At 59.9% G+C, this 25,164-nt stretch overlaps 3 protein-coding genes across 5 annotated transcripts; all 3 read right to left on the bottom strand.

Moving 5' to 3' along the window:
• Positions 1–531: 531 nt before the first annotated feature.
• LOC140657948 (hyaluronidase-1-like) lies at positions 532–13,602 on the bottom strand. 2 transcript variants are annotated; one of them, XR_012044549.1, is made up of 5 exons: positions 12,931–13,602; positions 11,479–12,710; positions 11,254–11,343; positions 10,738–11,163; positions 532–2,550 (listed from the first exon to the last, which is right to left on the bottom strand). XR_012044549.1 is itself a non-coding variant. In XM_072875729.1 (4 exons), exons 2-4 carry the CDS (start codon positions 12,487–12,489, stop codon positions 10,846–10,848), a joined length of 1,419 nt encoding a protein of 472 aa, XP_072731830.1. In that variant the 5' UTR covers positions 12,490–12,710; positions 12,931–13,602; the 3' UTR covers positions 10,290–10,845. The 2 variants fall into 2 exon arrangements, 1 of the variants encoding a protein (XP_072731830.1); XM_072875729.1 differs by lacking the exon at positions 532–2,550 and having other exon boundaries at positions 10,290–11,163.
• A 156-nt stretch (positions 13,603–13,758) lies between these two features.
• LOC140657949 (hyaluronidase-2-like) lies at positions 13,759–16,788 on the bottom strand. Its single transcript, XM_072875730.1, has 4 exons — positions 16,732–16,788; positions 15,287–16,228; positions 14,516–14,605; positions 13,759–14,352 (listed from the first exon to the last, which is right to left on the bottom strand). Exons 2-4 carry the CDS (start codon positions 16,211–16,213, stop codon positions 13,954–13,956), a joined length of 1,416 nt encoding a protein of 471 aa, XP_072731831.1. The 5' UTR covers positions 16,214–16,228; positions 16,732–16,788; the 3' UTR covers positions 13,759–13,953.
• Positions 16,789–19,898: 3,110 nt separating this feature from the next.
• TUSC2 (tumor suppressor 2, mitochondrial calcium regulator) lies at positions 19,899–25,091 on the bottom strand. Of its 2 annotated transcripts, XR_012044590.1 has the most exons (4): positions 24,682–25,091; positions 24,277–24,397; positions 22,287–22,727; positions 19,899–20,051 (listed from the first exon to the last, which is right to left on the bottom strand). XR_012044590.1 is itself a non-coding variant. In XM_072876025.1 (3 exons), exons 1-3 carry the CDS (start codon positions 24,831–24,833, stop codon positions 22,662–22,664), a joined length of 339 nt encoding a protein of 112 aa, XP_072732126.1. In that variant the 5' UTR covers positions 24,834–25,091; the 3' UTR covers positions 19,899–22,661. The 2 variants fall into 2 exon arrangements, 1 of the variants encoding a protein (XP_072732126.1); XM_072876025.1 differs by having other exon boundaries at positions 19,899–22,727.
• Positions 25,092–25,164: the final 73 nt, after the last annotated feature.

Genomic DNA, 25,164 nt, shown 5'->3' with positions numbered 1-25,164 from the left:
CTGGATGTTTAAACACTTGCTGAGAGCCCACAAACCGTGCTTCAGGGTTTACATTTTTTTCCAAGTAACTTCTGAAATTGCAATCTGGTGAATCAGAGGAATGACGTCTGGAATCCCTGCTAGTGCTCTGAAACGAGGTGTGCCAAATCCAGGGCAACAGCAGGGTCTGTGGCCCCTGAAGACCATTTTAGACCTTTCCTAGATCTTTTCTTAGATCTTTTCAGATCTTTCGTAGCAGTACCCAAGCAAGAGAAAAGATAAGAAGTGGGTGATTTTTAAACACAAAACCCAAATACAAAGAGGCTATAAGGAAGGGCCACTTTCATTTTAGGTAACTGGGAGCTAGAAGATCTGGCGTTCAAGTCAGTGCTGCTGTGAGTGAACAAAAGACGGCACTCAGCCTGAGCTGGGGTTTGGGAGGAGGTGTGGGGTCTGACATTCAAGCTTATGGAAATGATTTCTGTAGGGGTTGGTATTTCACTTTTGAAGCAATAATCAGAAGTGAGCTGTGACATTGCATGTGAAAGAGAAGTTGCAAGTTTTATTCGAAGTATTAATCAACAGGAAAGCAATGAAGCCTTGTGCACGTCCTTGACGCTACTGGTATACATGGGGGTATGCTTTATTCAAAGCCAAAAAAACCTCTGTTGCTCTGGGTAGCACCTCGAGCTGTTTGCACAGTCAAGCATCTTTGGAGGCAGTTTTTGTTCCGCCTCCTCCTTCTGGTCTCATGTTCCTCTGAGATGTCTCTCTCCAAGTTCTCTTAGCTGCTATGGTTTGGTGAGCTGCTCACCTGTAAACCTTGGATACAGCAGAGCAGCGCTCGATTGGTAGTTAGGTGGACTTTCTGTAACTGCAGCTAAACAGAGCGACCAGAACCCATTCCCAGGCTCACACTCGCACATCCCGTGCTTCAGCACTAACTGGAGCAGCCGTCTCTGCTGACGCTCTGTCATGGCTTGTACTGAACTTGTGTTGGATTAAAGTTGGTCTCGCGCGCACCGAGAGTTTTGCAGTCACTTCATGCAGCCTGACAGCCGGTCAGTCGTAGGAACGCATTTTTGTTCACTTCTTATCCCCAGGCTGTGCTAATTTACACGCAGGTAATAGGTGCTCGCTAGTCCAGAAGTCTCAGCCAAAAGCACGTCTCTGTTCAGATGCTGCTAACAGCACCAAGCTGGCACCCATTATCAGCTTCTCCTCCAAAAGCAGGGCACGCAGCGCTCCTCTGTCTGCCTTTGGCTGCAATGTGCTTGCATGTGTACAAAGCAACCTGGGCTCTTAGACAGTCATCAGCGCTCGAGTGCCACAAGCCTCCACTGCGATGTAAATGGAATAAAAAGCATCTTAAAGACCCACATGCCATCTATTTGATTTCAAGCCATACAGGTACTGTGACCTGCTTTTGGGAAGGATTTATTTCTTCCACAAGAGCTTTGTACTCGTCTGTCGAGTCCAAAGGCCATGGGAGAAGCTCAGCACCCAGCTGCAAGGGCTGCAGGAGAAGCGGTCTGAAAGACCCTGCTTCCCAGTCTTCTGAGTTTAGGACTTCTGAGTTTAGGACTTCTGTCCAAAGCTATGGATGAAGTGAAATGCAATGGCAAATGATAACTAGTGGGACCCTAAAACAACTCCCAAGGTCTCAAAATACGGTCACGTTCTTGGTCATCTAACCATAGGCGTGGGCTGTTAATGTAAAGACAAAATTGAAAACAGTATCTTTGTGTCTGACTAAACTGACTTTTAACAATGTGGGGAATTTCTCTGTCTTTCCTGATTTTTGACATTTTTAGTCAGGGAACAAGGCAGATGAGAACTTTTCTTATTAGCTAATTAACAGGCCTCTAATTTCCAACTTTTATCTGAAAAGCCTGTGGATTGTTTGGGAGGGCTTTCTTCCATCCGTTTTATGCAAGACTTAATCTACACCTTGCCATTCAGCTAAACTACTTTATGTCCTAGTCATATCGAAGCATTTAAAGGCTTCTCACTATTAGCATCTTCATTCTAGACTGTAACATAATCTTTCTAGTTTCAGAGCAATCAGCAGTTCAATTTTCTCTGTTTGGGATAGTTAACCATAGTAAGTACTTATGCTAAATTCTTTTTGGAGATAACATGTGGCTTAAGCTACCTAGACAAAAAATACTCAGTTGTTGAAATGAAAAGCTAGGCAATGTAAGGACAGTTTTAAGTGACAGGCTGCGCTTATTTCTTGCAACAGCACATGGAAAAAGCCTAGAAACTAATTTTGTGTGAACCCTGTAACGCAGTGGACGAGTGAACTCTGAGCACAACAGATTTTCCAGTCATCCGGAGCACAGAAAACAGGAGCTGGTGCGATGGCACCATAAGCATACTCCACCAGGAGACGTGGAGCAGCCAGAAATGTGAACCACACAAAGGGCCGGGGCCGCTGTCGGATTGCTGCTGGCACCGCTTGCTTCGGCTCCTCTCCAGCACGCTCCTGCCGAGCGCGGGCTCGCTCCGGTGCCACAGATGGATTTGCAGAGCACGACGCATTTAAAAGGCGTAGCGTGGTTTTCAGACCTGAAAAAAACCAACCCAGCAGATGTTCGATGCCTCTGAGTTGTCTGTTGGCAGGATGTGCAGTGTCTTTCTAGTCTCTGTTCCTCAGAGTCTGGAGTAAGACAAGCTAGATTACATGAAATCCAGTGTCTTGGGTGTCTTTAGATATACTGCAAGAGGCAAGGACTGAGGAATAGCTACCATAAGTAGGATGAATAAAACAAATCCTCTTACACATTTAAAACTATTATTTGAAGGTGACAAACTGTGTTCATGCCCAAGCTTGCATTATTTCAACAACAAGGAACAAGGCTGGTCCAGGTTTCCAGCCTCACTTTTATTTAAGACAAGCTGCAAGCCAGCACCTAGAGGCAGGGTTTCTTGCAGTGCTTATGCAGCTTCTGACAGTGTTAGACCGTTCTGCAACACAAGAGGAAGCGTCTCGTTCCTGATGCCCATTTCGATGCTCAGTTCAGTTAATGGATTGAGATAACATAAATTTCTGCACCCAGCAGAAGCCCCAAACCAGCCCCTAACGATGCACCAGATATTCATAAGCTGGACACTTGAAGGATATTAAAAGCTCCAAGCACATAGCTGTGATACCTTCCAGGCATAAAGAGGACTTGAAATTCATAGTCACTTTCTTTGGGTGAATAGCAAAGTGAACTTTGCTTTCAAATTCAGCATTTAATACGTGGCAAATATCAGAATCTCTGTAGCTCAGGAGGAGTGCATTTGAGCGTTCATTAGGTTAAATCACATGCCACATACAAAAAACACTAAGATGATATTGTTTCCAACATTTCCACCCAACATTTACCAAGCTATCTCTATAAGAATTAGATTAAACAATTCATATGGGTCCAAATCTAATTATGACTAATTTTTTCAGGGTCTGCTAGCTTGGCAGAGAGCTTTGTAATAACCCAGTATATGTTTCTGAAAGCTGTGCCTGGGGAATCCAAAGGTCTAACCATGTCTGCATCCTTATTCAATGTAATAAAAAGAAATTAACAAGTCAGCTGTAGTAACTCTGCAGAAATCACATGCTGGTTATCGTTGGTGTCCGTACAAGTGCTGGGAGTACTCACAACACCAAGTTATTCTAGCAAGGTTGTTGGTGTTAGTAACCGCTTTTTGAAAGACATTTGTGCCCTGGAGAGCGCATCTTGAAAACAGATGTTTGGAAATGTTGTCATGGTCATAGGGTTTTCTTACCAAAACTGATGCGTCAACTATACAAGCTCTCCTGCTTGTATAGTACACTTAATCATTCGGCATTGCACGAGCCCAGTGAGAAGGCAGGAGCCACCCCGTCCCCAGAGAGACCACCACCGTACAACACCAGAGAGAGCAAGGGGCACCCAAAATTCTCCAAATACAAGAACCTTCCGGCAACTCACCGGACCAGGAACCCCCTCCTTCTTGTCTAAAACCTGCCCCCCCATTTGAACCTCACCGACAAAATGTATGGTTCACTGACGCTTTCTCTAGAAGAGAAGCCAGGGAGAGAGAAGGTTTCTCGGCGTTCCTGGCACTGCTGCCCGGTGGCATTGAGCTCCTTGGCTGCTCACCCGTGGGATTTCTGCACATGCAGGTTTGGGCATTTCTGCAGGCCGGAGGAGGAGTCACCTCCCTGCCCGGGGCTGCAGCGTGGGGCAGGCACCCCCGAGCTGCTCCCGGCCCTCCCGCGCCAGCTGCGGCAGGTGCAACACGGACACGGAGGTCACCTGCCAAAATTCCGGGGTGGCACCTTGAGCGTAAGTATTCCACGCTTCATGCAGGCATGGAAAGAGCGGGCTTTCCCCTTCAGGCATTCAACCCTTCCCCTCCCTTGGCAGTGCTCGGCGTGGCCCCTTCCCCACCCAGACCCACGGCTTTGCCAGCAAAGGCGGGACACACCCCTCCATCGCTGGGAGCCCTTCACGGGTGGAGAAGCAGCCACTGCTTTGGGGTTTCCTGCCAGAAACAAAGCAAGTCAAACATGGTCAAACGCACCATTGCCAAACATCACCGTGATGTCACGCTGTGATGTCACCACTATGCAGCACGGGCGTCACAGTGACTTGTCACAAGATCCCATTGGAACCCACCGTCAGCCGGTGCCAGTTGGCCTTTGCTTGCTGACCGGCAGGACAAGGCCTGGCTGTCCAGGGCGATGGCCAGCGAGGGAAACTTCGGTCCAGCTGGGACAAAGGAAATGAAGAGGGAGCCGTCTCCCGCAGAAACACCACCCCTTTCTGCTCCGCACGCGCTGGCGCAGTCGGCAGGCACGACTTCCCCTGGCCCTGCAGGACAGGGGGAAAGAGCACCCGGCGACGCTGCCGTACGAGCGAGAAAGGAGGAGCGGGATGTCCAACCCGGCCGTGACAGACACGGCGCCAAACGAGTCCCTCCTGTTTCCAGCAAGAGCGTGGGCGAAGCCCATGGATTCTCAGCCCTCTGCTTTCCCCAGAAGCTTTGGAAAATGGTGGAAAGCGACCAGTTTCGGTCCATTTGGTGGAGTGAGGGTGGAAAATGCGTGGCCATCAATGAAGAACTCTTCAAAGAGGAGGTGCTGGGCAGGGGAGGACCTCTGCGGGTTTTTGCCACGCAGAGCATGAAGAGCTTCCTCCGACAGCTGAACCTCTACGGATTCACCAAAATGCAACGGGATTTCCAAAGATCTGCCTCCCTGCCTGAATTCCTGGCAGAAGCAGCAGCAGCTTCTGCTCACAGCCAGGTACAGCAGTTGCTCTGCTCATCAGCTAACGCTCACAGTAGTCTTGCGGCAGGGACGGACCTTCACATCACATAAGGCCCTGTAATACGGGAGATGAGGATGGTAGCAAGCGGTCTGGTTTGAATTTCCTTCTCAGGTGGCTTTCAGGAAGGTTTGAGTTAGTCTTCCTAACTAGTAGAAAGGCCGATAAAATACACTTTGGTCATACTCACTGAGTTTGAACCCATTACATGGAAAGACGGACTCAGCATAGCCTGAGTTCTTGTACTGTCTTTGCTACGTGTCTTGCCGTACCAAACCTGAGACCTTCCTGCGGCACCTGCTGAATGCCGAGAAGACGCACCTAAGGACCACAGTACTACCTGCCTGCTCATATCCACACTGAACTTGCTGGAAAGTCCTGGTATTTGGCTTTCGAAAGCAGTTCTTATGCTTTTGGAAACCCTACACTGCTCTGCTCCCGGATGGCAAAATCCCAGGGGTGACGATGCCTGAACAGAACCGTCACGTAACGTTTTAGCCTGAGCTTTAGGTTTCAAAGGCCCCTGAGAGTCCTTTTCAATATCCGCACTCGTCTTCTGCAATTCCAAGTCTTAGTTCTCGTAGCTTGGGCTTTTCCAGCCTTGGGATGGTGGCAACTAACTCTTCTCCTCTGCTTTTTTTAGATCCTCTACTACTATAACCCCAGCTTTAACAGAGAGCATCCCCACCTGCTGGAAAAGTGCAAGAGGAGAGTTGGCGTCAAACGGAGAGCCCCAGATGCGCCAGAGGTGGACGGAAGGCACCCCTCCAGAAGCCCAGAGGGTCAGCCCGCAGGGGACACGCAGGCGTCTCCACCCGAGATGACCGCACCCGCCAAGCGACGGGCTGAAGCACCTCCCGGCCTCAGCAGCACCCATCCATCTCCACCGGCAGCCGCTCCCACGCTTCCAGAGCCTGCCGGAGCAGCCGGCAGCGAGAGGTTCATCCCTCTGGGGCTCTTCTTTCTACCACCACCCAGCAGCCAAAGCCCCGATGGCCTCCGGCGTGCTGCTAATGCTCCTCCATGGTTTTCAATGCCCATGCTGGCAGCAGCCTCAGCTCTGCTGAGGCCAAGGCCACCCCACAGCCAAAGCCCAGCAGTCCCCCACTGCCCCACCTGCACCTGCAGCCCCAACCCTGCAGACGGACCCCAGCGCAGCACACCCTAGAGAGAGCACAGAGAGCCAGCAGCAAGCCACGAGTGCCTAATTAACAGCGCTGCTAACAAACAGAGCTTAATAGAGTTGGGAGGAAACAGAGCCTAGGGGAGTTGGTAATAAACTCTTTGGACTAGAAACCTTCTCCAGTTGTCCTGTCCTGCTTGCACAGCAGAAGCCCAGACCGAGTTTGCATTTCACCCACCAAGGCAGAAGCAGGAAACGAAGCAGGTGTGTCACCTACCCCATCTCTGCCAGCTCTGCACTTGAAAAACTCCCAAGCAGAATTTTCTCACCCGTTCCCAAATCTTCCGTGCAGAGTTTCCGAGGGTTTGAACCCCTTAGTTCAAAACAGAAAAGTGCCACCCCTTTCGAGCAGTTTGCAAGAACAAGGGGCTGACGTCAGGGAATCCCTGCTGCTTGGGGCAGGAGATGTCAGGAGAAGGATTCTCCCCAGCGGAGCTGCTGCTTCTGCATTGCACGAGCCCAGCGAGAAGGCAGGAGCCACCCCGTCCCCAGAGAGAAGAGAAATAGCAAGTCCCTGCCGAGCAGGTTCCCTTCCTCCTTGCCGTCTGCTCCTCAGAAAGAGCTGTCCTCCTGCTCTGGCTCTGCATTGCAATGCCACTAGGACAAGTGGAGGACTGGAGGAATCCTCCTCCTTTTCCCCAAGGCTTTCCCCGTGTCTTGGGCTACCTTCTCCTGCGCCTGGCAGAGGCTTCTTCCTACGCACTTGCCGCTCCTCTTTGCGTTTGGGTGAACGCAAACCCGAGGCGGCTTTAACAGCTTGGACAATGTTTCCTTACAGTCAGCCTCCAGCGACAAGACAGCAAAGGACGTTAGTCCGTAAGGACGTGTCTGCAGGGGTCAGAGGTGCCCAGCTGCAAACCTTCCCAAACGGGGCACTGGGATGCCCAACGCTGCAGCCGTCCCCGCTCCTCCCTGCGGACCCACTCCTGGCTGCAAGCGGACACGGCACGGTCCTCTCATTGCCTACAGCCGCTCAGCACAGCTTGACTGACTTCTGGGCTCTGGAGTCCCACCACCGCTGGCTCTGGGAGGGAAAAGCAGCAATGCTCCTCAGCAATTTCTCCTCTGGCTGCTCCCTTCTGCCAGGGCACGGGTGCCAGCCTGCCACGTCACCCCCATGCGGCACGGGCGCCACGGTGACGTCTGAGAATGTCCCATGGGAACTCGCAGTTGGCACCAGTCGGCACCAGTCAGCCGTTGGCTGGTGTCTGGCAGGACCAAGCCTGGCTGGCCAGGGAAATGTTTGCCGACGAAAGCTCGAGCCCAGATGAGAGCAGAGGGGTTGAAAGGCAGCTGTCACCAGCTGCAATCTCCTCCTCCTCTTCCTCGGATGAGCTGGGCCAGTCGTCAGGCTCAGCTTCTCCTGCCTCTCCAGGGTGGGGTGATCCAGCAGCTGGGGACGCTGCTGTAGGAGCAGTAAGAGGAGAAGAGTCTTTCCAACCCTGGAGTGAGGACAACCGGACCACAAACGACACTCCAACTTCTTCCAAGGAGAGCAAAACCGAGCACCTCTCCTTTCTCAAGCAGCTCTGGAAAATGCCTGCAGCCATGAGTTCCAGTCCATTCGGTGGGCTGACGATGGAGTCTTTCACCAAGATGAGTCTTGCCATCAAGAAAGACTCATCAAAATTCTCCATTTGAACTGGAGAGCACAGAAAGGTTCCGTCGTCAGCTCGACCTCCATGGGCCACGCAAACTGCCAGAGGTGTCCGACTCATCTGGCCAAGGCCAAGGCCACCCCACAGCCAAAGCCCAGCAGTCCCCCACTGCCCCACCTGCCCCTGTGTGAGGGACGAGCCCCAAATGGCTGTACTGTGAGCCCCGAGAGACATCACGGACGACGGCCCGAGAGACAAAATGGAAGCCACAAGGAGCGGCCCACTGTCACCTCTCTTGGCTTGACGGGCTGACGCGGATCTATAGCCCATATAGATTGTATTCAAGGGGAGTTATTCTTGGATCTTCTGACGTTATTGGGACTAACATATCTTTATAGACAGACTGATTTCTTTAAGTATATGAGAGCAAAAGGGAGCTACAGCATCCTGTGGGCCTGCTGGTATTTTGGAGAAAACACATTCCCGACTTCTCCATTATAGCCTGCCCCTTACACGATTTGACACGGAAAAGGACTGCCTGGGGTTGGACCCCCGTTCATGCAGAAGCCTTGAAAGTGTTGATTTTTGAAGCCGGGGTCTACCAAGCCTCCGGGCCAACACACCCGACAGATCCATTCCATATCGAATGGGGCTTTGCAATTCACGGACTATCCATGCAGATGTGGCAGCGCAGGCCTGAGCGTCCGGCTCACCGCATTGGGTTTTATTTGCGTAGTTTTAGAGATGCAGAAAAACGACGCTCGGTCTGGGAAAAGGGCCTTTTTGTGGTTAATCTGGCTTTACAGGAGGCTGAGAAAATCATGCGGCAGCAATCAATCATTCCACGAGGACCTTTCAAGGTCTTGAATCCGGTACTGGCCGGAGCCCCACCTCCTGTAGGAGCTGCACAGCGACAAACAGTGAGAAAGCCGTATGCGCAATGGGGTCATTATTGCCGTACACACCAGAGAGAGCAAGGGGCACCCAAAATTCTCCAAGTACAAGAACCTTCCGGCAACTCACCGGACCAGGAACCCCCTCCTTCTTGTCTAAAACCTGCCCCCCCATTTGAACCTCACCTACAAAATGTATGGTTCACTGACGCTTTCTCTAGAAGAGAGGGAAAGGTGTGGAAATGCCTGTGGAAAAACCAGTGATAACTTACACGCATTCGTACGCGGTGTTTAAGGGATGTACGGAATGGCTCCCATTCTGGGAACAAAACCAATGGGAGGTCAATCGGGTACCGGTGTGGCAACAAGAAAAATGGGAAGAAATCCTAAATGTCGCTAAACAAAAGTCCTTTCTAGTAGGCTGGGTTGCTGCACACCAGACAGGGAATCATCCAGCTCACCTGTTGAATAATCAAGTGGATTCACTAACCCCCCTAGCAGGGGTAGCTGTAGGAGGTGAGGAGGAAAAATGGGAACGTTTGCTGGAATGGTTGCAGGTAAAACGAGGCCATTCGGGAAACAAAGACTTGTTCAAGGAGGCAGCTAGCAGAGGGTGGTCTGTAACCAGAGAGCTGTGTAACACCATCATTTCTGTGTGCAGCCCGTGCCGCGCTCGATGAGGGGAACACAACCCTCTTAAGGACCAACCCTTACACTTGAGAGATAATAAAGGCTTACGGGACACTTGGCAAGTAGACTACATTGGTCCCTTTCGGATCTCTGACGGGAATCGGTATGTACCGGTACGGGTTGAAGTGGTGTCGGGATTAACTCAAGCAGAAGCAGTGCAACGGGCAACGGGAGACAGTACTGTGAAGGGTTTGAAGCTGTGGTGTAGCTATTTACCCAAACCCCAATCAATTCAGTCGGGAAATGGCAGCCACTTTACTGCCGGGGTGGTTCAAGAGTGGGCACAGGACAAAGGGATCCCAGGGTGAGTTCCTGTTTCACCACCCACAGACCAAGCAGCAGCAGCCCATCTGCCACCAGCTGAGCCGTTTCTGAGAAGAGCCCAGCCTGGTTTCTTAGCACCAGAGTGTAAAAGGCAAGATGAGGGCTGCATGGTGCACGCACCGGGGATGCTCTTCCCCATGACATCTGTGAATGAGAGGTGGTCTCTTCTGCAGAGACATTGTCCCAAGGCCATGCCACGAGACCAGAAGTTCACAAGTCCTGGGACTCTTCAGGTGACACGGCTGGGCCATAGAGCCATGGCTCAGCTTTTACCAGGAGGAGACAACCCGTTACCCAGCAACTGAAGGAAGAACCTCCGATAAGACCATTTAGCAAGGTGCAGTTTAGCAAAGAGGATTTAACTGAAGCATCTAAACTAGATGCTGCTCCATACTGCCCTTCCTTTTTACTGAGCATGGGGTTCATTTCTTGGTGAGAGCTGGCTTGTCACACATGCTGTGGAGGACAGTCCGCGCTTCGCAGTGGTTTACATTAACCAGAATAAGAAATAAGCGTGCAAGTTTTAAGTCCCCAGTAAACATGCAGTGCTACGCAGTGCAGTCCCATCATGGAGAGATTGCCCAAATTAGGGCCTAAAATCAGAGGACTGAGTACGTGATTCCCCCACCCCAAGCTAAACATCCAGATGAAGATGCCAACATCTTCATCTAAGCTGGACCAGGGAAGCAGCGTTTCATCTCATGCCTTCTGCCAATCGCTTTAAAATAGGTATTGCTGAGTCAGCAACCCGGGTTACAGAAATCGGTGCCTACCGGTTCTATTAGCAGCCCCGCGGTCAGGTTCCCAGCCCCACGGTGAGGGTGCCGGGGCACGGGGTGGTGTCACCCTGCCCACCCCGGTGTCCCCAGCATGGGGGGGTGTCACTCAGCAACGACCTGGGTGTTGCAGCGGGGTCCCTGCCACTTGTCGTAGCACTGGCAGCTGAACTCCTCGGCCAGCCGGGCGGTGTCGTCAATGGACTCCAGGCTCTGTGCCACCAGCCAGGGCTTGCCGGCTTGCAGGTCGATGGCAAAGCGGAAGGGGTCGAGGTGGAGGAATCCCTGCTTGTTCTCCTGGCGCACACAGCGGCCCTGGCCAGAGCACAAGCTCTGGCTGCACAGATCGGCACTGGCTGTCACATTGACGATGTAGTGGCCCAGGGGCCCCTCCACGTAGTCCTTCAGCCTCAGGCACATCTCCTGCAACGGCACGCGGTGTCACAGCCCTGCACAGCTGGGGAACGGGGGGTCCCCGCGGGCAGTGGCGCGGTGCTGCCCTGCCACACTCACCTTGGAGGTGCTGTAGTTGAGGCTACCCCAGAGGATGATGCCGGCGGCGCCTTGAGCCGCGCTCTCCCCGATGGTGTTCATCAGGTCCTCCTGCACCCAAGGGGAGAGGAGAAGTCAACGGTGCCCAAAGCCCCCGCGCCACCCCAGCAGAGCTAAAGACTCCCCGGCACCAACCCATCAGCCTGAGAGGTGCCCACTGTCTTCATGTCCCCATGTCCCCATCACCTGGGAAAGGAAGTCGACAGTGCAGTCGAAGGCGATCTGGGAATAGGGCAGGACGGGGATGCTGCTGTTGAGGACGCCGCTCTGGACAGCAAAGGCCTCGGTAATGCGGTGGCGGACGTAGGCGAGCGCCTTGTTGGTGCCATTGAGGCAGGGGGGCAGGTAGATGCTGGGGTAGAGTGCCCGGCTGCTCTCCCAGAGCCACTGCAGCTCCTTGTTCCTCTGCTGCTCCACTGCCGGGCACGTCCCAGTGTAGGGCAGGCTGTCAAAGTTGTTGTTGTAGCAGTTGGGGAAGCCATAGAAACCCCAGTAGCTGTCGGGACGGAGGGTCTCGCCCAGCTGCAGGGTCTGCTTCATGAAGTTGCAGGCGCTCTGCTCAAACTGCTGCTTGGCTGTTTCCTCCACCAGCTTGGGGGGCCACTGCGGGTGCTGCTGCCACACCAGCTCCTCCGACTTCTGCTGGTAGATGCCCATGGAGGCCCAGTTGCGGATCCACAGCGGGCGCCACTTCTCCCAGTCGATGACAGCCAGCCCTCTGTAGGCAGGGCTGGGCAGGGTGACCTCAATGTCCCGGGTGGCCTGGTGGAGGTGGGCCTGCAGGCTGGCATTTTGGGGGAGCCCCCCATTCACTGGCACCCCCTCGGATGTGTAGTAGGGGAGGAGCCCCAGCTCCTGACTGTAGAAGAGGGTGATGTCCTGCCCGATGAAGGACTGCTGGTCGTTGGCCAACACATCGAAGACCTCCAGGTTGAGGGTGACATTGTACTCCTTGCTGCAGCGCTCGGTGGGGATGTTCCAGATGGTGACGAAGGGTCGGTTGACAAGCACGGGGCTGGGCCCCCCGGTGCGGGCCAGGGCAGGCAGGAGCAGCAGGAGGAGCCAGCAGGACCACCCCGATGCCATGGTGCCGGCAGGCACAGAACGGGTGCCGGAGCTGCCTGGGGAGAGCCGCGACGGGATGAGACGGGGGCAGGCCTCGACGCTTTTATCGCCAGCCCAAGCCGGGGCCGGCATTAACCCACGCCCCTGTCCCCGGGCGGTGCCAGTCACCCAGGGTCACCGCTGCCACCTCTTCACATCAAGTCCCCAGAGTTATCGGCAGCCGGAGCCCAGCACGGCGGCCCCGGAGATGGGGCGGCAGCGTGCCAGCCCCGGTTGATGACCGGCGGCGACGGGTCCGGCTGGGGAGGAACGCGGAGAGTCAACACCCAGTGACTGGCCGGGGATGAGCTGGGCTGGAAAGACAAACAGACACGAGGGGGGGCGGGGGGGGCAAGGTCACGGTGACAGACGTGGGCTGGGCCGGGCAGGCGCCGCTGGGAAGTGCGGAGCACCGGCCATCAGACGGCAGGAGGAGGGCCCTGCCGGGGGCAGCTCCCAGCGCCGGCCGCGACCGGCGGGACACAGCCCGGGGAACGGCGGTGGCGCAGGAGGGCACGGTCTGGGGCCACTCACGCGTGGGGACAGCGGCCACAGCAGGGCACAGTTCGGGGACGCCGACGCGTGGGGGCAGCAGGCACGGGAGGGCACCGTCTGGGGCCACGCACAGCAGACGAGGGGTGCTGGCAGGAGGGTGGCTGTGCCACGCGGGGCCGGGCCGTGCCCGCGGGCACCCCGAAGACGGGGCAGCGCCGGGAGCGGCTGCAAGGGCACGGGGACAGGAGCCACGCGAGGGCACCGCGCGGGGACACTCGCGGCACAGGGGCGTCCCCGGCCCCCGCAGGGCTGTACCCACCCCCGGCCGTGGCGCGCAGGACGGTGTCCCCACGCGGCTGTCCCGGTAGCGGGGCGGGGGGGCGAGGGGAATCCGCACCCGCAGCGCGGATCCCGCCGTGCCCACGGCCCACGCTCCGCGGCCGAAGGCGTGTCTCCGGCGGGAGGCGGGGCCAAGGCAGCCCGGGGGCGGAGCCCGGCCTGGGCGGAGCCTGCGGCAGGGGGCGGGGCCAAGGAGAGCGCGGGGCGGTCCCGCGGCAGCCTCCACGTGGGTGGCCCGGCCGCGTCCCGCGGCTCCGGCAGCGCGGGGGAAGCTCTAAGCCCCAGCCGCACCCCCCGCCCCCGCCACGCCTGGGAGCAGGGATAGCAACAGTAGGGATGCTGTGCCCCCCAGTCAGCCCACACCCCACTCACACTCCACCCAGCTTTATTCGAGGTAAAGCACTTCGGTGTGGGGCAGCGCACGGGGGCTCAGCACCACACAGCACCCGCTCCCGGCCCCCATGCCCCCCTCGCCCCCATCCCTCTCCTTACAACAGGAGAGGCCCCCCGCCCCCAACCCTGCCCTCCATCCCCATAGGGGGCAGCCGCCCCACAGCAGGGAGGGCAGAGCTGGGGCAACCACACAGCTCTGCCCCCACAGTGAGGGGCAGCCCCCCATAACGAGCTGCCTCACAGGCAGGGGTAGGTAGGGATGTCTTAAATAGGTCCCCTAGACCACCACAGAACGGGGGTGCCAGGAGGGGCCAGCTCAGTCCGGGGGGGTTAGCACCAGCTTGCAAGCAGCAACAGCACCGCAAGCCCCAGCGGTGCCAGGGGGCCAGGGGCTTCACTGCGGGGGCCAGCAGGCACCTGGCAGCTGCTGCCCTGCCAGCCCTGGTAGCAGTGGCAGCGGAAGTGGGTCCGTAGGAAGAGGGTGTCAGCAGAGGACAGCTGGCCCTCAGCCCAGAAGAGGGGGTGCTGGGGGTGATCCCCATCCCGGCGCCGCAGCTGGAAGCTGGTGGAGTTGAGGTGGAGGAAGACATCGGCGGTGCTGTCCTGGCGCAGGCAGCGGCCCCGGCCCTGGCACAACGCCGTGCTGCAGAGCTGCGCTGCCGTCGTGACATTCACGATGTAGCGACCCAGGTCCCCCTCCAGGTAGTTCTTGATGATCTGGCATGAGTCCTGGGGAAAGGGGGAGCATCAGGTGCATGTTGGAGTGCCCCAGGCAGAAAAGCACCCCAGATGGAGAGGACACCCCACCCTTGAGCCACTGGTCCCCCTCTGGGAGCAGGTAACCCCCCACCCATCATCTACCTCCCCAGGGGCACACTGACGCCAAACCTACCCGGTTTTTGGTGTAGTCCGCGTCACCCCAGAAAATGGCCCCGGCTGCACCCAGCGCCGCACTCTCTCCGATGGTGGAGATCAGGTCCGGCTATGGGGACAGAGCCCAGTTAGTGCCCGTAGACCCCATGCAGCACCCACACCCTCCAGCACGGTGCACTCCAAAGAGCCCGCTGTGGGGTCAGGGAGGCAAGACCCGTCCCTGCTCCAGGCCACAGGGAGAGGGGACTGTCCCACCTCCCTGGGGACAAGGCTTCCCAACACCACCCTCCTCCTCGGGGGCTAAGCCAGCACAGCACGGGGGCTGTGGGCTCACATACCCCAGGGCCCCGGCTGCCAGGACCCAGGAGTCCCTGCGGCACCTCCCAGGCACTTCCTTGGTGACGGCGAGCATTGGTGCCAGTCCTGCTGCCAGACACCTTGCCCATAAGGAGGGGCGGTTTGTGGCACCTCATCATGCACCCACAGAGGGGTTGAGCTGGGAATCCCCACACCATGACACCCCCTTGGAGGGAGGGAGGCAGGGCCAGGCACCCCTCCTGGTCCCCAGGGCCAGCCCCATGCCAAAGGATGCTGCTCCCCACCCCACGTGGGGACAGCCAAACCACAGGGTGCTGGTGACACCATGGGAGCGACCACTGGCCTCCAGAGCCATCCCACTCTGTGGACCGGAATAGGACACGGGCAGAGGGACCACCTCGGCTGACCCACCTCGGCTCTAGCCCAGGTGCCCAGGGCTTGGGACGAGGACGTCCCAGTGGCGTAGCCCTACCTGGCTGAGCACATCCAGCTTGCGGATGTAGGTGGGCCGGGTGTAGACGAAGACGGGCAGGGAGTAGCCATCGTGGTGCTGCTGTGAGATGCGCATGGCCTCCATCACCCGCGCCCGCACGAACTTGCGGCTGTTGGGGGTGGATGCCAGGAGCAGGTCGAGGTAGATGGAGGGGTAGAGGGCCATGCTCTCCCTCCAGAGCCACGCCAGCTGGTCGTTGCGCGTCTTCTCCACGTCCGGGCACTGCCCAGTGTAGCTCTCCTTGTTCTTGCTGTAGTCGTGGTTGTAGCAGTCGGGGAAGAGGTAGAACCCCCAGAGCTGCTTGGGTCGGAAGCTCTTGGCCACGCGCAGGGTGCTCACCATGAACTGCCGGGCGGCCGACTCGAACTCGAACACCGCCTGCTTGTTCACCTCCTCGCGGGACCAGGTGTGCTGCCGCTGGTACACCAGCTGCTGAGACACCTCCCGGTAGATGTCCTTGGGCTTCCAGTTGCGAGCCCAGATGGGCCGCCACTCCTCCCAGTCAATGATGGCCAGCCCCTCCTTGGTGGGCGAGCGGATGTACTTGCTGATGCCCTCCTGGAGGCGGGCGAGGTGCTCGGACAGGCTGCTGTTTTGGGGGACGCCGCCGTTGACAGCCACGCCCTGGCTGGTGTAGTAGGGGTAGAGCCCCAGGCGCTCCTTGTAGAAGATGGTGAGGTTCTGCCCCACGAAGCCCTCATTGGGGGAGGCCTGCAGGTCGAAGAGGCTGAAGTCGAGGGACACCTGGAAGCGGGGCTTGCAGTCCTGGGTGGGCACATTCCAGGCCACCAGGAAGGGCCGGCGGGTGAGCAGGGGGGTGGCCGACGGCTTCTCAGGGGGCTGCCGGGCCAGGGCCAGCAGGGCCAGCCAGGGCACGGCCACCGCCACCGCGCAGCCCCCGCGCATCCTGCCCAACGGGGCCTGGGGGCAGCGGGGAGAGCGGCGTTAGGAGAGGGGTGCAGGCAGGGGCGGCTCTGCCCGCGCCCCCCAAGGCAGACCCTGCCCCAAGCCCCTTCCCACCACCCCCGCCCGGGGCAGAGGGGTCCGGGGGGGGCGGGGGGAAGCGGTGGCGGGCAGAGCTCCCGGGGGACTGGGTCCTGGGAGTCCCGGTCCCAAGCGGCTGCGCCCGCTCCTGGTCCCGGTCCCCTCTGCCCCCACTTCCCCTCGCTCCCGGCCTCCTCCGCCGCTCTGGGTCCCCTCGCTCCCGGTCTCCTCCGCCGCTCTGGGTCCCCTCGCTCCCGGTCTCCCCCGCTGCCCCGGGTCCCCCGCTCCCGCTCCCCGCCGCTCCCCCGGCTGCCGGCGCGGCGCCGCCTTTGTCCGAGACCGGCACACAAAGCGCCGGAGCGCAGCGCGGCGCGGCCGCACGGCCCCGCTCCCCGCCCGTCCCGCTCCGCTCCGCGCTCCCCCGCCCGGCTCCCACTCGCCTCACGCCATCCCCCGCCGCGGGCTCCCACCGGCGCCGCCTCCCCCCCGCCGCCGCTTTAAACTCCCCGGCGCGCACCACCCGCGGGGGCGCCGCTCCCCGCCCCGACCGGCCCCGCCCCGACCGCGGCGCGCCGGGGTGGCGGCGCGGACCATCGCGGGCTCCCGGGGGCGCGGACCGGCGGCCGACCCCCTCCCCACACGCACCCCTCCGTGGGGCCGCGGCACCGGGCAGGGCGCGTCACCCCCCCCACCCCCCGTCCCGCTGCGCTTGGTACGGCCCGGGAGGCCCCGCCCCCCGCGCGGCGGAAGGGGGCGGGGCGGGGCCGCGGGGGCGCCGGCAGGGGGCGCCGCGGGGCGCGGGGGGCTGCGGCGCTCGGCGGGGCGGGGGGGTCCCCGCGGCGGTGGTGACCCCAAGGCGGTGGCCCCAGGACAGTGGCGGTGGCCCCAGGACAGTGGCGACCCTAAAATCGTGGTGACGCCAAAATGGTGGTGTCCCCAGGATGGCGGTGACCCCAGAACGGTGATGTCCGCAGGGCAGCGGGGTCCCCGGAGTGGCGGTGTCCCCCAGGACGGTGATGTCCCTGGGATGGTGGTATCCCCAGCACAGAGGTGACCCCAGGATGGTGATGTCCCCAGAACAGCCGTGTCCGCGGAACAGTGGTGTCCCCAGGATGGTGGTATCCCCAGGATGGTGATGTCCCTGGTGCGGTGGTATCCCCAGGAGAGCGGTGTCCCCAGAACAGCGGTGTCCCCAGGGCAGTGCTGTCCCCAGGGCGGTGCCGTGCCGGGCAGGACGTCCTGTGCGGGGCCGGGGCAGTCGGTGCTGCTGACTCAGCCGTGGCCCCGCGGGTTTCCTGCCTAGGGGGGGACAAGGGGGGCCGCAGGCGCAGCAGGACCGGGGGGGGGCTTCCTTCCCGGGGCGCCACCGAGGCTCCGGTAGGTCCCCCCAAGGCGGACAGTGGGACAGGCAGGGCTCAGGGACTGGCAGCGTGGCCGTCCCCATGTCCTGCCCGTCCCCTGCGTGCTCTGGCCAAGGCTGGCCCCAGCAGGCTGGGGCCATCGGGGTGCCCTCGCAGAGGAAGCACCGGGGCCAGAGTGTGAGGGTGTGCCGGGGCTGGTGGGGGAAGGAAACGGGGCTGAATCTGCGGAAACACTCCCCGGCCGCCCGCCGGCTCCCCAGGGAGTGGGCAGGAGCGCCGAGCCCGGCATTGTTTGGTGCCAGCCCCTGGTGCCGGCAGTGCCGAGCCCAGGGCCATGGGCACCCGCAGATGGCTCCAGTTAGCGGGACCCGCTTGGGTGCTAGCCTTTGTGGCGAAGCTCCCACCAGGAGGGTGACAGTACCACCAGGGACGGGCACGGTGTCACAGCCGGCCGCTCCGAACCCAGGCCGCACCCCACGGCTCGGCCCGGCCCACGGGCAATGCCGGGCACCGGCTGGGAAAGGGGCAGGGAAGGTTGGCCACCGGCCAGGCGGCCGCCAAAACCCTCGGGGGAGATTGTGGGGAGCCAAGAAATCCCAGCGCTGGCGGGCGCTGCCCTTCCCCTCTGGGCAGTAAACAGGCTCCCTTCGCCGGCAGCAGAAATGCCTAAAATTTTCCATCCTCTGCGGCCTTACGCGCCGAAGGTAACCAGCCCCGCGGCAGCAGGGTGGCCAGAGGGGTCACAGCTATCCGCTGCCGGGAGGGCAGGAAGTCCTCAACACAATGCAGCTTCTCGCTGCCGTCCCATCAGGAGGGCTCAGCATTGCCTGCCTCAGTTTCCCTCCTCCCTTCCCACAGGGAAGACCCTGGATTTTGGGAGGGGGCAGCTGGAGAGATCCAGCCTCCCCTCTCCGTCTCTCCCCACTGAGCACGAGATGATGCTAAGTCATTCCCTGCTGGGCACGAGATCAGAGACAGGAGTGGGGCGGTGGAGGTGGGCAGCAGCCAGGGTGAGCCGAGCAGACGGGCTGCCCCACGCGGGCACCCGGGCGGCTAGGAATCCCTCACAGCTGCCGGAGAACGGGGCGTTAGTCGCATCCGCTCGTGCCAGACAGGTCCGGGCTAGGTGCAAGAGGAGCTTGGATGGGGACGGAGTGGCCGTGGGGCCAGGAGGGGAGGTCAGCACCCGCCTCTGCCCTGGGCTGGGGGCTGCAGGTACAGCCCTGCCCCGCGGGTGTCAGGAGGGGGACTGGGGTGGCCCCAACAGATGTGGAGATGCTCACGGGGCTAGCGAGCCACAGCCACCACCTTGTTTAACCGAGCCATAATGCCCTGTGCGGCCACCCAGTCCCCCTTGAGGCCACCACGATCCGTCCCTCCTGGGGTTGGGGCCCCTACGGATCAATGGGCAAAAGTCCCTGAGCCTCATCCCCCGCAAGCCAAAGCGCTGGCAAGACACACCGCACCACTCACCCTCATTACAGCTTTCGTCAGCGGCTCATTTCCGAGCCAGCTTGCACGGAGGAAATGATGAGAAGTGGCAGTGGCCACAGGAAAACATCTGCAGGGCGGCCAGGGGCAGGACGCAGGGCACAAAGTGAGATCATGCTCGCCCCATGGACCGCTCGGGGGACGGGCAGCATCCCAGCACAGGGTCACACTAGGTTCGAGAAAGTCATCAGGCCCCGGTGATTAACGAGGCACTGATTTGGCAGGGCAGGCGATGAGGGAGCAGACAGGCGGATCCTCCCCCCACGGGGCTCGGGCAGGATGGGAAGAGCTCGGCTTGAGGCTGGGCTGCCCACGACACCCGGGTCCCTTGCTGCCTCCCAGGTCCCCCCAGACCTCCCTCCCCACACGGGAGGGGAGAGGAGCCTGAGCTCCAACCCTATTGGGCTGAACCAGAAAATTACATATATTTATATAAACACATTTTAGTTACATATTTAAAGGATGTCACAGCAGCTACAAGCAGAGTCACAGCCTGACAAAGCCACCAACTCCTGCCAGCGCCATGTGCCAAACTGGAGCACCTGGAAATGGCCGTGATACGGCTCCTTCACCACCAGTTCAGCCACACATGCACAAACACCCCCCTCCCAAAAACAGAGGGGGCTCAAAGTGCTGGCAGCAAACAGACCAGCACGGCGAAGCCCACCTCCCCTCGGCTCTCCAGCATCTCCTTCCTTCGCCCACGGGCACAACCGCTCGCCCACACACCCTCCCCAGTAAGACAGCTCTTGGACTTGCGGGCTCTACAAATAATTTTATTGAAATTTAACAAAAGTGGACAGATGCACTGGGAGGAAGGACCATAAATAGTGTACATTTCCCAAACTCACGGGTCCTACCCACACGCTAGAGGAGCAAGGAGCCTAGTGTCAGTGAGTACGGTTCAGCTACACATCCACACGGGAAAGCACAACGTTGCACAGAAATCGTAAAAAAAAAAAAAAAAAAAAAAGAAAAAAAAAAGAATCAAAAGGAAAACTTTCCTTTTTTTTTTTCTTGCTCCAACACCACAGTGGACACAGATACTATTTACAGCGACCTTCACATTTTTAAGATCCCTCCAGGTGCTCCCAAGGCCCTGCTGCTGCAGGAGGGCTGGAGGCCGGCGGAGGGGAGGCGGCCCGGGGGCTGGCTGCTTGGGGGACCAGCCTGGGAAGAAGCGGGGCAGGACGCAGCTTGTTGGCAGCCTGCGGAGGTTCGCTGCCGCTCTGGTGACACGGGCAGGGGGTGGGAGAAGGCGGTTTTTTGGGGGAAGCATGTTTGATGCCCTGGGGGAAGGGTGCGCAGCCTGTCAGGGAGGACAAAAGCATCCTTGCTAAGCCGGTCTCGGTCTCTGCCCCCCCCGGGGTTCGGGCCCTGCCTTGTCAGCAGATTTCTGGCCGGTAGCCAGGCAAGGGGCTCCCCTTGGGGCAGGCAAATGGCACCGGCCCCCTCCCCACTCCTCCTCTGCCTTCCCCCATACCCGAGGCGGGTTCGGCACAGCTTCCTGCACCCTCGGATGGCAGCGGGGCAAGGCGGCGCAGGCAGCCCGGCCACAGCTTTCTCTCCTCTTCCTGGGGACAGCAGCTCCTGCTCTCCTGCGGAGCCCAAGGGACACCCTTCCCAGCGAGATCCGGCCTGGGACAAACTCGAGAGCAGGTGGTGCGAATAAGAAACACTTCAGTGGGGGATTGTTTTAAGACAAGACTCTTTCAAGCAAGCAGGAGAACAAAAGATGTCAAAAGAAGCACCCAGCATCACAGTGTAGACGAGCTCCCTGCCAGAGCCCTATCCAGCCCTGCCTGCTTCCCTGCCCGGCGGCAGCCAGCACATCCACTTCACCCTCCGTGCTTCACCCTCCATGCTCGCTCCTGTTGATGGGAACAGTGGGTGGGGGGACACGGAGGGAAGAGGTGGTGACAGGAAGACGGCAACAGCCACGCCGCTGTTATCTCCCCGAAGCTGGGAATGTGGCCCCGCGCCCGGGCGGCTCTCGGCGGGCGCGGGGATGGATACATCCAATGTAGACGCCGACAGGGCTGGCAGCCAAGTGCCAGCAGCTTAAATTAAAAATCGAGGTAGCAAATGTCTGAAGTGCTTAGAAAGTAAATAAGTTCTGGAACAAAAGAGGAGGAAAGCCGAGCCGGCTACTGCAGGGAGCAGGCTCTGACCAAGTTTAAAGCTGTGCCTGCTGCCCCGCGGCCGGTCCTCCTCTGCCCGCCCGGTCTGGGGGCAACTGAGCAGGAAGGCAGTGGCTCCTGGTGCTGGCGATGGGCAGTACGGGCCAGGCCTTTCCCCGGCCCCGCAGCAGCTGGCTCGGCGCCCCAGGACCTGCACACAGGGGTGAGAGGTTTTTTGGTGCTGCCAAGGCGACCTCGACCTTCTCAAGTGGGAGGAAAGAGGAGAAAAGAGCAGGACCTTCCGAGACGGAGCAGAAAGCCTCCCTTTAAAGTGCATTGCGTTTCTCCTCCTGCCACCAGCTGGGACGTGGGAGGAACCATAGTTCACATCACCAGGGAGATTTCCAAGCCGGGGCAGGCACACCAATCTCGATTGTTTTCAGGGGATGGGGAGGGAAGAAATTATTTCCTTCCTGCTCGGCTCTGTCAAGGCCCACCCCACTGGAAGGTATGTTCAAGATGGGAACAGGGGGTGAAGACTTTACAAGACGCCTTCCCCTGCAACCCGGCCCTGCAGTGGGTGAGGGACAGTGCTCGGCAGGAGCCAGCTTGCTAATGGGAGAAGCAAGCCTGCTGCAGAGCTGGGGACCTCGATGCCTCCAGCAGCGGCCACGGACCGCAGACATCTCCTGCAGGCAGAGGGACTGCGGGCAGCAGCGAAGCCAACCTCCCCAGAGCCGGCATAAGCAGGGAAACGCACAGGAGGAAGAGATGGAGGTCCAAGATAGCGGCATCTAACCTCCATCCCCCTCCCAAGAGGAGTGCAGCAGCCAGCCGGACATGCTTCAAGACCGGCCTCCCCTCAGCCTTCATCCTCCATCAACAGACCCGCCTGGGGGAGCATCACATAACACCTGTGTCAAGCCACATGCCGCAACACTGGCCATTGAGCCACCGGGCCCAAGGGATCTTGGGGCCGCGGGCAGCGCGTTACCTTGCCCTGGCTCTCCCTGGGCTGCATACCTGAGAAGCAGGGGATTTTGTCTGGTGAGAAGTGCAGGCTCGCTCTCCCTTTAACAGCTCACACAGCAGCACATTTGCAGTTCCAGTTACCCATCAAACGTCGGCTAGAGGCTACAAAAGGTATTTTAGTCTTCTGACTCAAGCGAGGATGTTTGTAAGCAGTCGTTGCACAAGGTCACCCATCTCCTGCGAGGAGCGCTAGCCAAGCCCAGCCCGGCCTGCTCCATCCCGCCTCACCTCCGGGCGAGGGGAGAGCCGCCGTCCCTGCCGCACGCCCAGAGTCCTCCTTGGGTGGGAACACAACGCACCCTCGCCTGGCGAGGCTGGGGGAGGTGGGACAGGGCCTCCCACCCGCAGGCAGCAATGTCTGGCGACTCACACCTCGCAGATGATCACCGGGAAATCCACGTGAATGCGAGGGTGCTCTAGTTTCACTATGCCCTGGAAGAAGAGTCAGAGTGGTGAGCAGAGGAACCACCAAACAACAGCCCCAAGCCCTGCGAGTCTCCCCGTACAGACAGAGGACACCATGCCCTCGAGGAACATGAGTCCGTAAAGCCACCATGACACCAGGTATGCCTGAACAGCAGCACACAAAGCGAAAGCACTTTGCCCTTCGAACTTGTCCCTGGAGAGCCGAGAGAGGCGCGGCTGGCTGCCACACATGGCGGGTCCGGAGCCCAGCAGAGCGAGAAAGGAGGGAGCTGCTCTGCCAGGCACTGCCCGTGCAGCAGCTGGTGCATGACTGGCAGATATTGGCTGTCTGGGCTTTTCATCCGGCACCTTTCATTCACGGGATTTAAAAGAATGAAAAGAGCTCTCTGAGAGAAAGCAGCCAGGGCAGCTGGCGCACAAGAAAAGCAGCTTTCTATCCAGAGGGGAGGCTGCTGAATACATGCTCCCTCCACGCCAGCTACAGGCGCCTTTCCCATGCTCTGTCCAAGCCTTCTCCTGTTACAGCACCGGGAGGACCCGCTGGCAGGTGGGGGGCTGGGGGTGGAGCGGGGGCTCAGGGCCTGCTCTCTCCAGCTCAGCTGACCTTTCCAACCAGGTGAGTTTCAACCCACATTGATGAGGAGTCACGCCCACAGCCCAAGCCTGCCTCTGTGAGAACGCCAGCCCAGGGAGCGGCACTGAATCCTTCCCCCCATAACTGCCTGTGCAGCACTCGGAGGGGTCCCACCCCACCAGGGGACTGCTCACCCCTCGGAGCATGCCAACGGCTCGCCCCAGGTGCTCACTAGAGCCGTGCCTTTCTGCTTACTTAGGAAGACTCCTCCAGGGTCTCTCTCCAGCCCTGGTTTGATCCTCCCTTTTCTCCATTTATGCCCTCAGAAGCCTCCCTACATGCAGGCTATCCTTCTCCTGCACCGAGACCCTCAATCAGTGTCCCAGCCCCTGCCTGGCTTCACCCCAGTTGCTTATTTTAGGAGGAGACTTTTGCACTGAGGTGCAAAATGCATAGCTGTCAACACTGCTGTCACTACAGAGGGGCTGGCGGGAACGTGCACAGTCGCATCAGTGGGTGATGGGCTTTGGCTGCTGCTCCTGAAGCCAGGGTCTGGCCCTTTGCAGCGACGTGACACTGGCTGAGCAAGCGCAGCACCCCGCACCCTGGGGAAAGTGGTCAGCGATGGGACGCCATGGCCGTGCAGGGCTGCCTGGCACTCCACGCCCCACAACACACACCCAGCTGAGCCATCTTCCGCAGCCTGGCAGCTTTAAAGTGCTGGGGCACCGCTTCTCTCTGGAAAGGGAGGCTGGAGGGTGTCATCAGCTCTCCCCTCTCCTGCCACAGACTCACTAGGTGACCACGGGTGTGAGCCAGGACACACAGAGCCACAGCTCTGAGGCAGGAGCTTGGGGGCGTGACAGAAAGCCTTCACCTTCCTGGCAAGAAGACGCCCGGAGGTAGAAGGCAAAGCCGGGACTTCAGCTGTCACCGTGGCACTTTGGCGCTCACTTTTCCCCATCCTTCTCCGCACACTACCTGAGGTATCAGGTTCTTGTGGATCCTCTTCAGCTTGGCGCGCTTCCTCCCATTCTTTGTAACGATTGTCTCCTCGTAGAACTCGTGGGCGAGATCCCCATCCTCATCGTAATACATGGAGCTGCCGAGAGGAGAGCGGAGGCGGGCAGGTAAGAGCCTGCCGGCGGCCGACGGCTTCCTGCACCCCGAGCAGGGAAGGGAGCTGGGGCAGGCCGGCACCACCAGCCCCGTGAGGGCTGCGGCGGCCACCCGCTGCCGGCTCAGCGGCTGCCGGGGGATGCCCTCTCGTCCCCAGGGTCCCGCGGCAGGCCAGGGCCTGTCCCCCCGCGCCGGGCAGGCCTGGACCGACCCACCGGCGGAACCCCCCGCCGCCATGGCAACCGCCCGCCCTCCCCGGCCTCTCACCCGCGGCGTGTGAAGACGAAGGGGGTGGCAGCGCGCGCGGCCCGCGCCCGGGCCAGGGCCTGCTGCCCGCCGGGGCCCTCGGCGCCGCCGCCGCCCGCCGCCGGGGAGGCGAAGGGCCACAGCCCCCGCGACTTGGAGCCGCTGGCGCCCATGGCGGCGGCGGGAGCGGGGCGGGGGAGGGGGGGAAGCGGCCCGGAGCCGCTCGGCGACGCCGACCGAGCGCCTCCCTGCGTGCGCGGCGCCGCCGCGTTGCGACACTTCCGGCGCCCGCGATGCCCCCCGCACGTGACCCCGGAGGGAGGAGGTGCCCGCGTCACGTGAGAGCGGCACGGGGCGTGCCCTCCTCCCCGCCTGGCGCCGGCGGGAACCTCTCTGACGCGAGTTCGAGCCCCGCCGCGGCCCCGCACCACGTGCGGGTACCCCCGCCCCAACGGCACCGGGGGAACGTCGTGCCCCCTCCTACCGCAGCCCCAGCCCGCCCCG

The sequence above is a fragment of the Ciconia boyciana genome, chromosome 11 (assembly GCF_034638445.1).
Source record: "Ciconia boyciana chromosome 11, ASM3463844v1, whole genome shotgun sequence".
NCBI classification, from domain to species: domain Eukaryota; kingdom Metazoa; phylum Chordata; class Aves; order Ciconiiformes; family Ciconiidae; genus Ciconia; species Ciconia boyciana.
Note: the sequence above shows the minus strand (reverse complement) of the source record. Positions and strands in the feature narration are given on the sequence as shown.